Source organism: Cricetulus griseus, chromosome 6, assembly GCF_003668045.3.
Source record: "Cricetulus griseus strain 17A/GY chromosome 6, alternate assembly CriGri-PICRH-1.0, whole genome shotgun sequence".
Taxonomy (NCBI): domain Eukaryota; kingdom Metazoa; phylum Chordata; class Mammalia; order Rodentia; family Cricetidae; genus Cricetulus; species Cricetulus griseus.
In genome coordinates this window covers 32,646,479-32,660,214 of record NC_048599.1, presented here as the reverse complement: position 1 = coordinate 32,660,214, position 13,736 = coordinate 32,646,479, and the positions used below count along the sequence as shown (strand labels likewise).

The 13,736-nt window shown below is 39.6% G+C and overlaps 1 protein-coding gene across 5 annotated transcripts in view; it reads right to left on the bottom strand.

The window, feature by feature from the left end:
• The window catches only part of Ralgapa2 (Ral GTPase activating protein catalytic subunit alpha 2), a 281,098-nt gene that overhangs the window by 108,703 nt on the left and 158,659 nt on the right, over positions 1 to 13,736 (bottom strand). For all 5 annotated transcript variants that reach the window (XM_035446794.1, XM_027421594.2, XM_035446793.1 and 2 more), the window contains 6 exons: positions 11,235 to 11,363; positions 10,370 to 10,428; positions 6,681 to 6,789; positions 1,953 to 2,063; positions 586 to 654; positions 183 to 320 (listed from right to left, as the gene is read on the bottom strand). In XM_035446794.1, the coding sequence (XP_035302685.1) occupies positions 183 to 320; positions 586 to 654; positions 1,953 to 2,063; positions 6,681 to 6,789; positions 10,370 to 10,428; positions 11,235 to 11,363 (615 nt within the window). The remainder of the gene's footprint in view (positions 1 to 182; positions 321 to 585; positions 655 to 1,952; positions 2,064 to 6,680; positions 6,790 to 10,369; positions 10,429 to 11,234; positions 11,364 to 13,736) is intronic.

Below are 13,736 nucleotides of genomic sequence, written 5' to 3'. Positions count from 1 at the left end.
TTGCTTTCTACAACTGTATGTGTTCTGCTTGTTCATTAATTATTCATTTCTTTCCAAATACTTAACCTTCCACAGGTCCTTTTCAGAAGGCACAAATACATAAATGTACAACATATACAACATTTTGGTAATTTTTAACCTGTAGGTCCGCTGTCAATGCCCAAGGCTTAGAGGAGACTCACCCTGTAGATATAATCCAGCAAGGGAGCCCGGGGTGGGTGCAGCTCCTCCAGGACTGCTGTGGACACAGGGTGGAGAAGGGCATTCACAGGCAGTGCCATGCACCAGTCCAAGAGGCAGAGGAGCAAGGACACAATAAACTAGAAGAAGAAACATAACCAGAATTTCACTCTACGGCCCTTTGGACCAACTGCATGTAAAAATAAACAGAATTGTCCCTGCTCAATATTCAATAGACATGCAAATGCAGGGTTAGTATGTAAACAAAAATGGCTTTCATAGGAAAGAATGTTAAAGCCACCATATAAGGATGTAATAAATGATACCATCATCAGTAATGTTAGTTACCATTCTGTCTTACACTTAAAAATTACTGTGGGGAAAGTTACCGAACATGTCACTTACCTTTTTATCTGTTTCCACTGAGGAGTACTCTGCACTTGGTAAAAGAAATGCAATTGTGGCCACAAGGATCTGCATAAAAGATAAAACCCAGTCAAGTAGACCATGATAGTTTGGAAGCCATATGCTAAGGATCCCAAATTGACCTTGCAACTAAACAGCTTGGGACCTACTCACTGGATGATGATAGAACACTGAGGGCCAGTGGTAGGAGATTTGAAAATAACGATCATGTAATGGTTTCTATGTCTTTAGTGGGAGACTGAGACCTCATGGCAAGGAATAGTTCTTTCTATAGTCACATAATATCTACTATTAGTCTACTAATTAGTCTACTAAATATCTACTAATATTATTATTAGTAAAGTGAAAAAAAAGTTTTCAAAAATAATTATGAAAATAATTTGCTATTACAAATTAGCATTGGTTTCCACCTCCTGCTCCCACATCACAGCATGCCATTCATTCTCACAGGTATCCTGTCTGGATAATTACAGGGTGACACTAAACCCAACTTTACATTATGAAGCAGAGTAAAAGGTCTATTTCACTCTAGGTCACTTCAGGTCAAAAACCACTTGTGACTCTTGATGTGATTCTGAGAGAACAAAGTGATCTCAACCAATGAAGTCTGTCTAGGGCTGGGAAGAAATGAATCTGTATCACTTCTTCTCTCTCCTTGCCATCTGTCATGGGGACAAATCAAATTTTCTCAGAGGCTCCACTAGATGGGTAAGGAACAGGGCTTGCTTGAAGAAGTTTGGTTATAAAAACTGCCAAGCACAGGTGTGTAGGTACCTATGAGTTAGTTCCTGCTCCGTTCTGAGCAAAGACCCCTTGGCTGTAGCAGACCTCTGAGAAGCTGTGGTTGAGTACTTCCTGTTCCTCCTGCCTCCTCTCCTGGCCACATCCCTCTCAGAGGTTAATACTGCACTGATCTCATTACTGCTGAGTAACCATGCCACAGCAGCAAGCGTGGCCCAGGGCTTTAGTCTGGGAACAACTGCTTTACACAACAGCCAGGCCCCCACCCTGCAAGGAAGGCATTAAACCAGCTGCCTACTCCTTGTTGGCACCATCCAAATTACTCTCAGTGAATAAAGCCCAACCTACAAAAGGTCTCTTTGTTGTGGTTGTGTCTGCCTTTCAAACTCTCCAAGCATCAGCCTCTGCCCTGGAACACTGCAGGCTTCTTTGCACAGAATTGCAGCTGAGAAGAGCCAGCCAACACTGCCTGAAAACAGGGCTCACATGGCAGTTTAATAGTTGCTTCTCTAACAATTATTTGAGGATCTACAGTTAATTAGATATCAAATACATTAGTAAGAAGGGAATGTGAATGCTTTAGCATTGTAGATAAAGGAACTTACTTCTGCCATTTTTCGCGGTAGAGCAGTTTCAAACATCTGAAGCTTTTCCCAGTAGGAAACCAGCAGCTGAAGAACATCACAGGCTACCTGAGCCACGATCTTGTTAGGAAACTACAAAAGGAACCAAAACCCCCAAGTAAACAGAGCAGCTCAGCAGGTGTATATTCTGGAGGAAGAACAGGGCTGTTTGCTCTTCCCAGTTCTATACATATATCTCATGTGCAATAGGTGAAAACTATGTCCAATTAACATCATTTGCACATGACTACTCCATCATTCTACATTGCTGATTGTTTGGAATTACCTACATTGATTTATATATATATCTGTAGAAAAAGGTGGCCATTATCTGCCTAGAAATTAAAAGCCTAAGTTTAAAATTCTGTATTCAGCTAATATAAATCATCCTATTGTCAACTTAAGGAAATTAAACTAGAGTATATAATTGAGTGTCCTCTGTGTGCTGAACCTTCTGCACAAACGTAACTCATTCTGTCATTGACAAATTGTCATTGACAGTTCTGTAAGGAAGATGCTATCTTCATTTCACACACAGAGACACAGGGATTAAACAAATGACTTCCTAACTGAGGAAATAAAATAACACACAGGTAACATATTAAGAAATTTATAAAAGCAGACTTTAAGGACATGGGTATGTTCAATGATTCTGGATGTATTTCCCAAAGTTGTCTGTGGCAGCTTAAATGAGCATGTCCCCTCATAGGCTAATATATGCTTCAGTCAGCAAAATTGGAAGGGCAGAGCCATTTAATACCTTGACATCAGACATAGAGTTACAGGATTTGGAGTTTGCCCTGCTGGGTTTCAGTATTCTGTTATTTCCTCACTATGCCCTGATTTGCCCCCCTTTAGAATAGTAAATGCATATTCTGTGCCACTGTATGTTGGAAGTATTACATTTGTTTTTATAATTTACAAAAGGGTTACAGTTAAGAGATTGCCTTGAATCTCAGAAGAGATTTTTTGAACTTTAACCTTTTAAACTGTACTGAGACCGTGAAAGACCATGGGGACTTTTGAAGTTGGATTGAATGCAGTTTGCATTATGATATGGTTACAAGCATATGGGGGCCAGGGAGTGGAATATGGCAGTATAAATGAGAATGGCCTTCACAGGATTGTATGTTTGAATACTTGGTCCCCAGTAGTTGGACTATTTTGGAGGGATTAGGAAGTGTGTCCTTCTTGGAAGATGTACGTCACTGGGGGTGAAGTTTCAAAACCCCATGACACTCCCAGTTAGATCTTCCTCTACCTCATGGTTGCTGTCTCAAGGTGTGAGCACCCAGCTACTGCACCAGGGGCATGCCTGCCCACCATAATGCTCCCTGCCATGATGGTCATGAACTCTAACCCTCTGAACCTTTAAGCCCCAATAAACCTTTTTTTCTATAAGGTGCTTTCAGTATGGTGTCTCTTTATAAAAATGGAAAAGTAACTAAGACACTGCCTTAAGACCCAAGTCTCCTGAACACTCTGTCTGTCTGTCTGTCTGTCTGTCTGTCTGTCTGTCTGTCTATCTATCTATCTGTTTATTTTGTGAGGTGGATGTCAAAGAGGTAATTGTGCAAAGCCTTTGAATGAGACGAGGACACCCTGTGCTTCCAGCCTTGGCCAGAACCTAGAGGCTACACTGCTAGCCACACCTTATTATTGATAGCACATGGCTTGCTAGTGGCCTGTACTGCTTAATTTAAATCACATGAGCATTCAGGGACTCTTCACAGCCTTCCTCCCTCATCTAAACTCCAGATGACCTGACTGCCACTGGCCTCCACCCATCAAGCACCCTGGGTGTTTCTCTCCTAGGGCCTTTGTACTTGCTCCTGTCTTTGCTTCAGATTTTTAGTTCTCAGGTCTAATGTACCTAGCACTACTATTCTGTTCAGATCCTCACACAAAATTTCACCATCTCCATGAAGCAATCCATACCTCCCTATTCTTCAGTTTTATCCCTTCCTGTTTCATTTCCTCCACAGTATTACAGGAGATTGCAAAGTATTTTACTATTTTCTTACATCGTTATCACTGTTGGCAGGGCTAACAGTGGGGTGTACACAACATGTTCAAGGGGAGGTGGAAGAATGAATGGGAGCTAACAAGGCTCTCAAGAAGCTGGAAACAGACGTGGGGAAAATGACAAGAGCTATGGGAGACAAGACAAAGGGCCTTAGGGGAGAATGAGGAGAGATGGGACAGAGAGAAAGTGGTAGGATGGTGGGCTGAGCTGTATCTGGAAGGATACAGATAGAGAATTGGGTTTTCCTCTAGGTGAGCAGCAATATGTGTGTGCCATAGAAGCACAGGTTGAGGCAGCTAAGGATTCTGAGAGGGGGACTACCAATGGGGTAGCAGTAAGCATACATAGTAAGAGATGTAAAGGAAGGTAGGGATAAAAAAAAATCACTCACTCACTTAACACTGTGAAAGGCTGATAATATGCCAACACAGAATCAAAGGCCAGAGAGCTGAAAGCATAAGAGTACAGTTGAGTATAGCCTGTGCTTTCTAGGAACAGGAGAAGGCTGGTGTCTGTCTTGTAGGCCAGAGTGGTCAGATCTATGCACAGACAGTGGAACAATCTGGCACTATGATGGACACTCTGACAGGGCAAAGGCACAATACATATAATTGTATTTTTTTTCTGGTACCTTATGTTTTCCCTCATAATTACAGAAAAATTGCAGGTTTTGAGAATCCATAAACATTCAAAGAAGAAAATCTGTTATCTGTGATTCTATTCCTCTGCTATTATCAATCTCTCTAAAATAAATAAATTATTTTTTAATATGTATGGGTGTTTTGCCTGCATGTATACCTGCACCAAGTGCACGCCTGGTGTCCTTGGAGGCCAGAATAAGGTAGCAAATCCCCAGGAACCAGGGTTACAGATAGTTTCAAAATGGGTCCTGGAACTGAACCTGGGTTCTCTGGAAGAACAGCCAGTGGTCTTAACCAATGAGCCATCTTTCCAGCCCCAAGCTATTATCAATTTCTATCTCTGTTCTGTACTATATAGGAAGTTATACATGTCTAAGATACGATCAAATTATTAGCAGTGTTCTCAAGTAAAGGATAGAGCTAGGGAACTAATTTAAATGTGTATGTTTAGATTTCAGAAAAGAAAAAAAACTGAAAAAAATCTTAGAATTGAGAAAAAGGGGTATTGAAAAATGAGTTGAGACCCATACAAATCAACAACTTATATCCAGTATTTTTCCCTCTGTGATTTGGAAGTCAGAATCCTGCACATTGAAGTTATAGAAAACCCTAGGCATGAGGCCAAAGCATCCTTAACAGGTTGGACCTGTTAAGGATCTCAGTCAGTCCATTTCCCTCATCTGTTATGTAGAGGTAGCAGTGTCACTTCACCTCCTGAGATAGTTCTCAGTATTAAATATGATGGGAAAGGCCAGGCCAGAGGAAACTGTGCCATGTGGCATCATTGTTTACAAATTCTTACATTCTTCTTCAGGGGTTCAGTGTAGGTACCTGCCCAGTTTCTAAGATACAACCAGGTATCTTTACAGGGGGGCTAGGGGATAAGGTGATGGGGAGTAGAGGACACATGTGGGGAACAAGAGGTATTGAGTTTGGTCAGGCAGGGACCAGACCATAGTGTCCCATTCCAAGGATGAAGAACACTGTAGGTCAATCATCCCATGGGCCAAAGAGGACAATACACAAAGGGCAAACAGGGTGCCACTGGTCTAAAGAAAACTGCTCAGAATCTTCTGTAAGCCTTGTTTCTATGACAGCTTCATGAATTGGATGAAGGGACTGGAAAGATGGTTCAGAGTTTCAGTTCAAATTCAGCTGAATCCTCTTAGAGCCTGAATAAGCTCCTTCTATCTCCTGCTATCAGTTCCCTTCTTCTCTAGTAAAATGGGAACACTTCCCTTGCCACTGAGAACTTCCACAATGTCCTCGGCACAGTGCCTGGCAGAGACTCACTGGTTCTGCAAATTTGATAGTAACAGTGCTAATTATGTCTACTGTTTCTGCACAGGAACCAAGAAGGGCGGGATGCAAGCTCTGCTTTAGGAGACAGCCTAACTGCACAAGTGGAAGTTCAATTATGCCCTTTATGCCACACATATCTACTTTCAATGCTGGCTCTGTCACTCATGTCTGTATTGCCTTAGACTTGTGAGTGGATTTCTCTGGGACTTGATTTCTTCGGGAGTAAAACAGATTGTGGTGCTCACCTTGCAGAGCTATCACAGAAACTAAAAAGTATCAAGAGATTACCAATATTCTAGTTTCATGTGATGCTCAACAAACCACACATCTCTCAATAACAAGGCAAAGAAGGAAGAAGCCCCCAAATGCCTGATGTTCAGGCAGCAGGTGACCACCCAGGCTCCTAAGGGGAAGCTGCAGGCTCCTATGTCAGTCATGCCAAAGAGGTCACAGCTTGAAACCTCACTTTCTTATATTTAAAGATGTCCAGCCACCAGAAGAGACCCAACTGGCCCAGGATTGGTCCACAAACAGCCTATGAATGACCTAAGAACAGCTGTCAATAGAGAGGCAGCCACTGGCAGCCTTACAGAATATTTACCATGACCCTCAGAGTGGAACTTTCAAACCACTGTCTCTTCATAATGTGGGGAGCTGCAAAAGTGGACTAATTAAAACTAAAACTGGTTAAAATACTGAGAGAAAGTTTAATGTTAAAAAAGCATTAAGAAATGGGAATACCTTCAGAGTTACACCTATCACATTGATGGCATCCTTCACCTGAGGATGGCTGGCACACTGTGTAAGCTCTTCACAGATCCAAACCCCGAGGGAGCAAATGGCGATGCATCTTTCAAAAGAGAAGCAAAGGGAGGAAAACACTCATGAAATTCAATATATTTTAAAATGACAAAATAAATCTATTTAGTCAAAGAAGCAACAATTATAGACATACTAACAGAATATTTTCCTTGAGAGAAAAGGTAGAACTTCCAGTGGGCCAGTTTTCAGGATAAACAGAATCACCAATGCTAGTTAGTACTTAAATATTTCATGAAACAAGTGGCAGATTTCCTGTTAACTACCACAATCCATGTCACCCATTTTAATTGATTCTAAACTGTTATTACATTTTACTGTTAATTTTGAGGAGGAACAAAAGGCATGGATCTTAGATTATTGAAAATTCCCTTACAAAGTATACAGTATATACTTCAAATATAAGATAAACACTATATTTGATTTTAAAGTAACTTTCAAAATAAACACATTTTTACATTATTTCTTCTAAACATCAAGCTATATAAGCTATTCTTCAAAGAAATGTGACTTTCCATAAATAAAAAAAATAGGGGAAAGGAATTACAAAGATTATTTGATAGGCACCAGAAGATTTAAAAAAAATCATATATATCCCGAAAGACTTTGAGTTGAAAGCCTGAGTAAATATTTCCATGACATCTGAAGGACATCAGGCTTAATAGGGTAGGCGATGTCAGAAGGCACTAGAAGATTCAGTTATGGCTGTGTCACATTTGCATGTTAAGACAGCCGACTTGAAGTATTAAGTATGTAATTCAGTATCTAAGCCTGGCTATGCAAGAAATTCATTAAAAGGGCAGGTAAATAAACTGGAAATGATCAACAAGCATTTATATACTGACTGGAATTTGTGAGACATGCAGGAAGTCATGGGAAATGCTAGGCTCAGACCCAGTCCCTGGGTCACTTTAAGATGCAGAAGTTAGGCAGAGAAGGAACACTAGCACAGGGATCAGGAAAGGAGCAGTGGCCAGAGGAAAGTAGACTCTGTAGCAGAGGACAGGCATTGTTTAGAAGTGGGTACAGACTGACTTAAAAATCATAGTAAAATCTAGAACAACCTTTATGAGAACTAAATGGAAATCAAGCCAATTAAAAAAAAAAGCATAGATAAAGAGGAAAAAAGGTAGTAAACAAGAGAACTGCTTAGGAGTTCCAATTACAAGTAAAATATTAAATAAGATGAAAAAATACACCCAAAAGATCATTGGTAATAACAAATACAAATGAACTAAAGTCTCCATTAAAAGACAAACATCACACAAACTTATACAATCATAAAATCCAGATACAGCTTTTGGAAAGGCATTGTAAAAACAATACAGAAAAGCTATTTTGAAAAGATAAAAATTATTATATAGTATGAAATCAGGAGCAGGAAAAGTGGTTTCTAAAATAAAACAAACCATCCATAGAAATAAAAAGACCATATACACATAAACACATTTGACTCACTACAGAGAAAGGACAATTCCAAATGCCTATGCAACTAATAACATCATAGTGTTTGACAGAAATTCCAGGAAACAGATTAAGGTTTAACAGTGGAAAGCTTTTAACATACCTTTCAGCAAATGATCAAATTAATAAAAACAAAACAAACTCCAGAAGGAATGCAGAGTATGTGAAACACTGTCAGGTTACATCTAGAACAGTATACCTCACAATTAAAGAACAATGTGTGCATTTTCTTCTTCCTCCTTTGAATATAGTATTTTCCCTTTTTATTTTATATTTATGGGTATTTTGGCTGCATGTATATTTGTAGTGCCAAAGGAGGCTAGTGAATGTCACTGGGTCACCCGGGACTGGAGTTACAGATGATTGTGAGCTCCTATGTGGGTACTGGGATCCAAATCCAAGTCCTCTGTAACAACAGCAAGTGCTCTTAACCACTGAGCTATCTCTCCAGTCCCTATGCACATTCAAGAATATATGGGACATCTGCTAAAACTGACTACACATGGGGTCCTAAAGAAAATACTAACAACTTTAAATACAGTCATCATACACACATTTTGGTCTACACTGTAATCACTTGAGACAAAAAAAAAAAAAGATAGAAATAGAGGGTGTGGTGGAGAAGGGACAGTGGTTAAGAGCACCTGTTGCTATTGCAAAGGACCGGCATTCAGTTTCCAGCACCCACATGGTGCTCACATTCATGCATAACACTAGTTCTAGGCAAAACATTCATTCATATAAAATTAAAAAAATAGATAAGTTAAAAAAATTTTAAAGACAGAAATAACCATATATTTGGAAATTAATAAAAAATCCTCATGATCCCATGAAGGAATCATAATGCAAATTAGAAAAAAATGGAATTTAAAAATACTGCATATTAAAATTTACAAGGTTTGGAAAAGGTAGCCCCTAAAAGCATGTAGTCTTAAATGTTAAAGGAGAAAAGTTAAAAATACACCAAGTATGCATCTTTGAAAAGTAATAAAAGAATAACATCACAAGTAGAAGAGTATAAGAGCCCAAAGCTGAAAATAAAAACAAATATAGAGAAGTAAGCAAAGACGACAAATCTAACAAGACAAGCCTTACAACCAGAGAAATTCGGATATTTAACAGCAAAGATGAAATGAACAAATTCTTGGACACTTATGCTAGTGAGATCTACTAATGCATAAGGATAATAATCCTACTGCTGCAAAAGACATTCTGAGTGTGGAGAAGAAAGAACTCGTTACTTGTTTTGTGATCCCCTTGCCTAACATCCAAACAGGGTGAGGGCATGTTGGGAATGGAAAATTACAGACTTTGGATGTAATGTAACTTCCTGAACAAAATACTACCTAAACCAGAATCTATAAAACAAGATGAGGGTATCTCATACCCAAGTTTAGTTCAATGTTAGCAAATTGATAATTCACACGTAGGTTCTGAAAATGGCTGACTATGAAAACTGGACTAATCCATCTACTGAAGATAATGGAAGTTCAAAAAATACAAAAGCTAATAAACTTTAAAATCACGGAGAGTTCACAAGACAGTAAAGTTAGGGGCTTCTGTCTTCCCCATGTGCCTAAGGGCCAGGAAATGTGCTAATTGACAAAAAACAGTCAGAGGCTGAAAAGGCCTTATAAGGTTGGAAATTGAGTGAGAGATGGATGCTCTCAGCATTCCCAGCTTTGGCCTACACCTTGAGAGGAGAGGGAGGGATTTCATACCACACAGCTGACCTAGAAATTCTCCTATCTTGGTCACAGACTGTAGGAGTCTTAGATGCTTGGCAGAAACACCCAAATGTTTCTACACATTACCAGATCAGTTCAGGGTCTCTGCCTGAAACATACAGCTTTTATGAACTGTTGCTTCATCCCTCCATTTTCTGAAGACATCATTTATTTCTAATCTTGCATTTTCCTTGCATTATGTAGGACAGTGTTCTCCATCTTACTCTGCATCTTATTCTTCTCTCTAGTAATAGTGACATCATTAAGTAACTAAGCAGAGCATCTTTCTGACTTAATGCTTATTATACATTTCACTGCGGGTAGGAGAAATGGAAAGGATTTGTTTTTAAACATTAACTGTTTATACATAAATGTGCATCTTAAAATTCTATCATAGTTTACCTCTTGTTCATCATTTACCTTGCACATTCATTTGGTTCCTCGGTAGCATTCTTCAGTAAAATATTTATGAGGTAATGCTAAAAACACAAAATTCAGTAAATGAAAATTTGATGTCATTGTTGGTTTCCCGCATGTGCTGACCATGTCACAGGCACCCTGCAGCTAGCGAAAGGCCAGGGAGATGGGCATCCCTTCCTTCAGAAAGAACTTGGCTCACCTCAGCAAGTGCCTCCCTGGGTAACTGAGCCAACCTGCAGCACAGCATTTCTAGGGATCCAGTGGAAATCAAGCAAAGCAGCTGAGGGAGACTTCCAGATAGGAAAATCTCCATTTTATTTTGATTGGATTACACATTGCACATTGAATTATAGATTATAATCAGAGTTACAGATTGACTGACTGGTGCTGGGACTTTCTGTTTGCTTCAAATGTCAACTGAGGACAGAAAAAAAAATGCTTACTTTTATTCCCCAAGAAATAATTTGGAATTTCAGGTTATTAGTAGCATTTAATCAGGCCAGCAATGGGATTGAATACTTAGCTTATTGGAATTATTTCTTATAAATTCATTTGCTACACTAATGCAGCATAACTAAGCTAACAGAATTATTACAAATGATGATTCATTACATAATTATGATCCCTAGGAACAATAAACAGAAATAAAAAAAAAAAAACACCAGAGGAACAGAGCTATCAGGTCTAACTGCAATATGCTGTGAACGTGATACATTCACAGTTTATACAACTCACTTCTGAAAACAACTCTGAAGCTTTCAAGAGATACAGCAAATGTCAGGGGAAAGCAGATCAGTGCACAGAATGGAAGACACAGTGATGTAACTCCAGCCATAGATGCTAAACTCAATATTCAGTTATGTACCTTGACATCTTCGGTTCCTGTGATGACCTCACTCATTTCTGGCACTGACTGCAACAGAGGAATCTTGCGGTAGGTATTTGGGAAACAGACAAGGGATCCAAGGATTGTGAGAGCTTCTGAACGGGGCACCTGCACACGAGGAGGGAAACACCAAGTTTCTTTACATAAGCTGCAAGCTTGAAGAACATATTTTACTCTTTGTTCTGGTTTTGAGAGGGAATCTATTTTTCCTTCTAGATATGAAGCACTAAACTACTTATGGTTATTTTCCTGGTGGATGTTTAGACAAGAGAAGTTTGTCTAAATGAAAAAGCAAATTTCCAGGGAATGGAAAACATCTCAACATTTGATGTAAACAAGTGTTATGAAAACCGGTCTACAGACCAATTCAGAATTAGAAAGGCAAATGGCTCTGTCATGGCTGTTTAAAATCATTTCAGAGTTTGTGATCTAGACAGAGCAGGGAGAATGAGAGCAACCTTAACATTATTTTTCAAGTAAAAAGCAAGGGCATTCACAAGGAGGGGCATTGGAGGTCGTCATCCAAAGAGAGATGGGAGGAGAGTGATGCCAACTAGGAATGGAGCCATGACATCAGGGAGAAAGTCACTATGCATGCTTTTAGTTTTTAAATACGAAGGTTTGCAGTGACTACTTAAAGTTTGCTAAAGTCAGGCATGGTGAGTACTTTGGCTGATGACCTCCAAGGTACACACCCAGTGGATACCTCATCTCAATCTTATCTGACCTCAGAGGCATCTGATACTTCTCACAGCTCCCTTGCAGTAAGAGCATTTTTATCACACAGCTTCTGGGACACTTTCCAAAGAGACTGACAGTCTCCCTTGCTGGAACTGCCCATTTCCTTACCACCTAACTTTGGGGTACTGGCTGTAGATTTTGTCCTCTGCACTCACAGATCCATACTCAACCAAAGGGCGATCTGGACCCAGGGCTCCCTGCTGTGAGCTTCTATACAGTACTCCATGGTATGTGCACATCATGGTTTTTGTTCTGTTGCCAGTGGGTATTTGGATTGGTTCTAGCTTTGGCTGTTAAATATGACTGCTTGAGGAAGCTTCCAGATTTCTTTGGTGATTCGTTCCTGTACACACACTTCTTTCTCTCTTTAGTTGCCTGGGCAAGCAGGGATACCTCACATTCCTGATTAACTATGATACCAAAAAACTCTGGCTGAGCAGGTGTGTTCCATCCAAGTACCTCTCACCAGGTGCACAGCTTTAAACCTCACTGGAAAGCAATTCAAAGAATCATTATCTCCCTTATATAACTGTTATGTTCCTATTCTCTCTGTTTAAAACACCATTTGGGAAAGCTATTTTTTCTTCACCACTGAGGTATAACATATAAAATTACATTTAAGGCAGTGGTTCTCAACCTGTGGGTTATGACCTTTTTTGGGGGGGAGGTGCATACCAGATATTTACATTATAATTTGTAACAGTAGCAAAATTACAGTTATGAAGCAGCAACACATTAATTTTATGATTGGTGTCAACACAACATGAGGAACCGTATTGAAAGGGTCACGGCATTAGGAAGGTTGTGAAATACTAATCTAAGGGGTACAACATATGGAAGTCTATGTATATAGTTAAAAGCATACACACTGTAAAATGAAAGCTACAATTAAGCTTAATTAACCCATCTATCATCTCAGCCATCCTTTTCCATGGAGGAACACTCATTTCAAGTTTACCATACAATATTTTTAACTATGATCACCATTTTGCACAAAAGGTTTCAAAAACTTACCAAAACTTTCTACACTGACCAACATCACCCTATTTACTCCCCAGCCCTTAGCAAACACCAGACTACTCTTGTTTCTGTTTGTTTGGTTTTTAAGAGTTCACCTATCACAGAGATGATGCAGGGCCATGTCTGGCTTATTTCCCCGGGCAAAGTGGCCTCTGGGATCACTCATGTTGCCGAAGAGACGAGATTTCTCACACTGGAAGTTGTTACTCTAACTTGCTAACTGGGGAGAATGCTGCAGTGAGCATGAAAGGCAGCTCACCTTTCCATATGCAGATTCTACTTCCTTTGGCCATACATCTCAGTAGAATTATCGGATCACTTAATGGCTTTATTAATCTGTGGAATATTCCTTTACACTATGTGAATATATGTCACCGTGATTAGTTTAACAAAAAAGCTAAATGGCAAGTAGCTAGGCAGGATGGGGGGGGGGCGGAGGGCAGAGAGAATACTGGAAGAAGAAAGGCAGAGTTTGAGGGTTAAGAGCCAGATGCAGAAAAAGCAGCATAGAAAGCACATAGATGAGGTAAATTGAGCTTCAGGGCAGCACATGCATTAATGGGAATGGGTTAAGATATAAGAGCTAGCTAAAAACAAATCTAAGCTATCAGTTGAGCTTTCATAATTAATAAGGAGTCTCTTTGTGGTTATTTGGGAGCCAGCAGTCCTTATGTAAAAATCTTCCTACATTAATCTTTCAAGGTCATTCTATTTTCAACA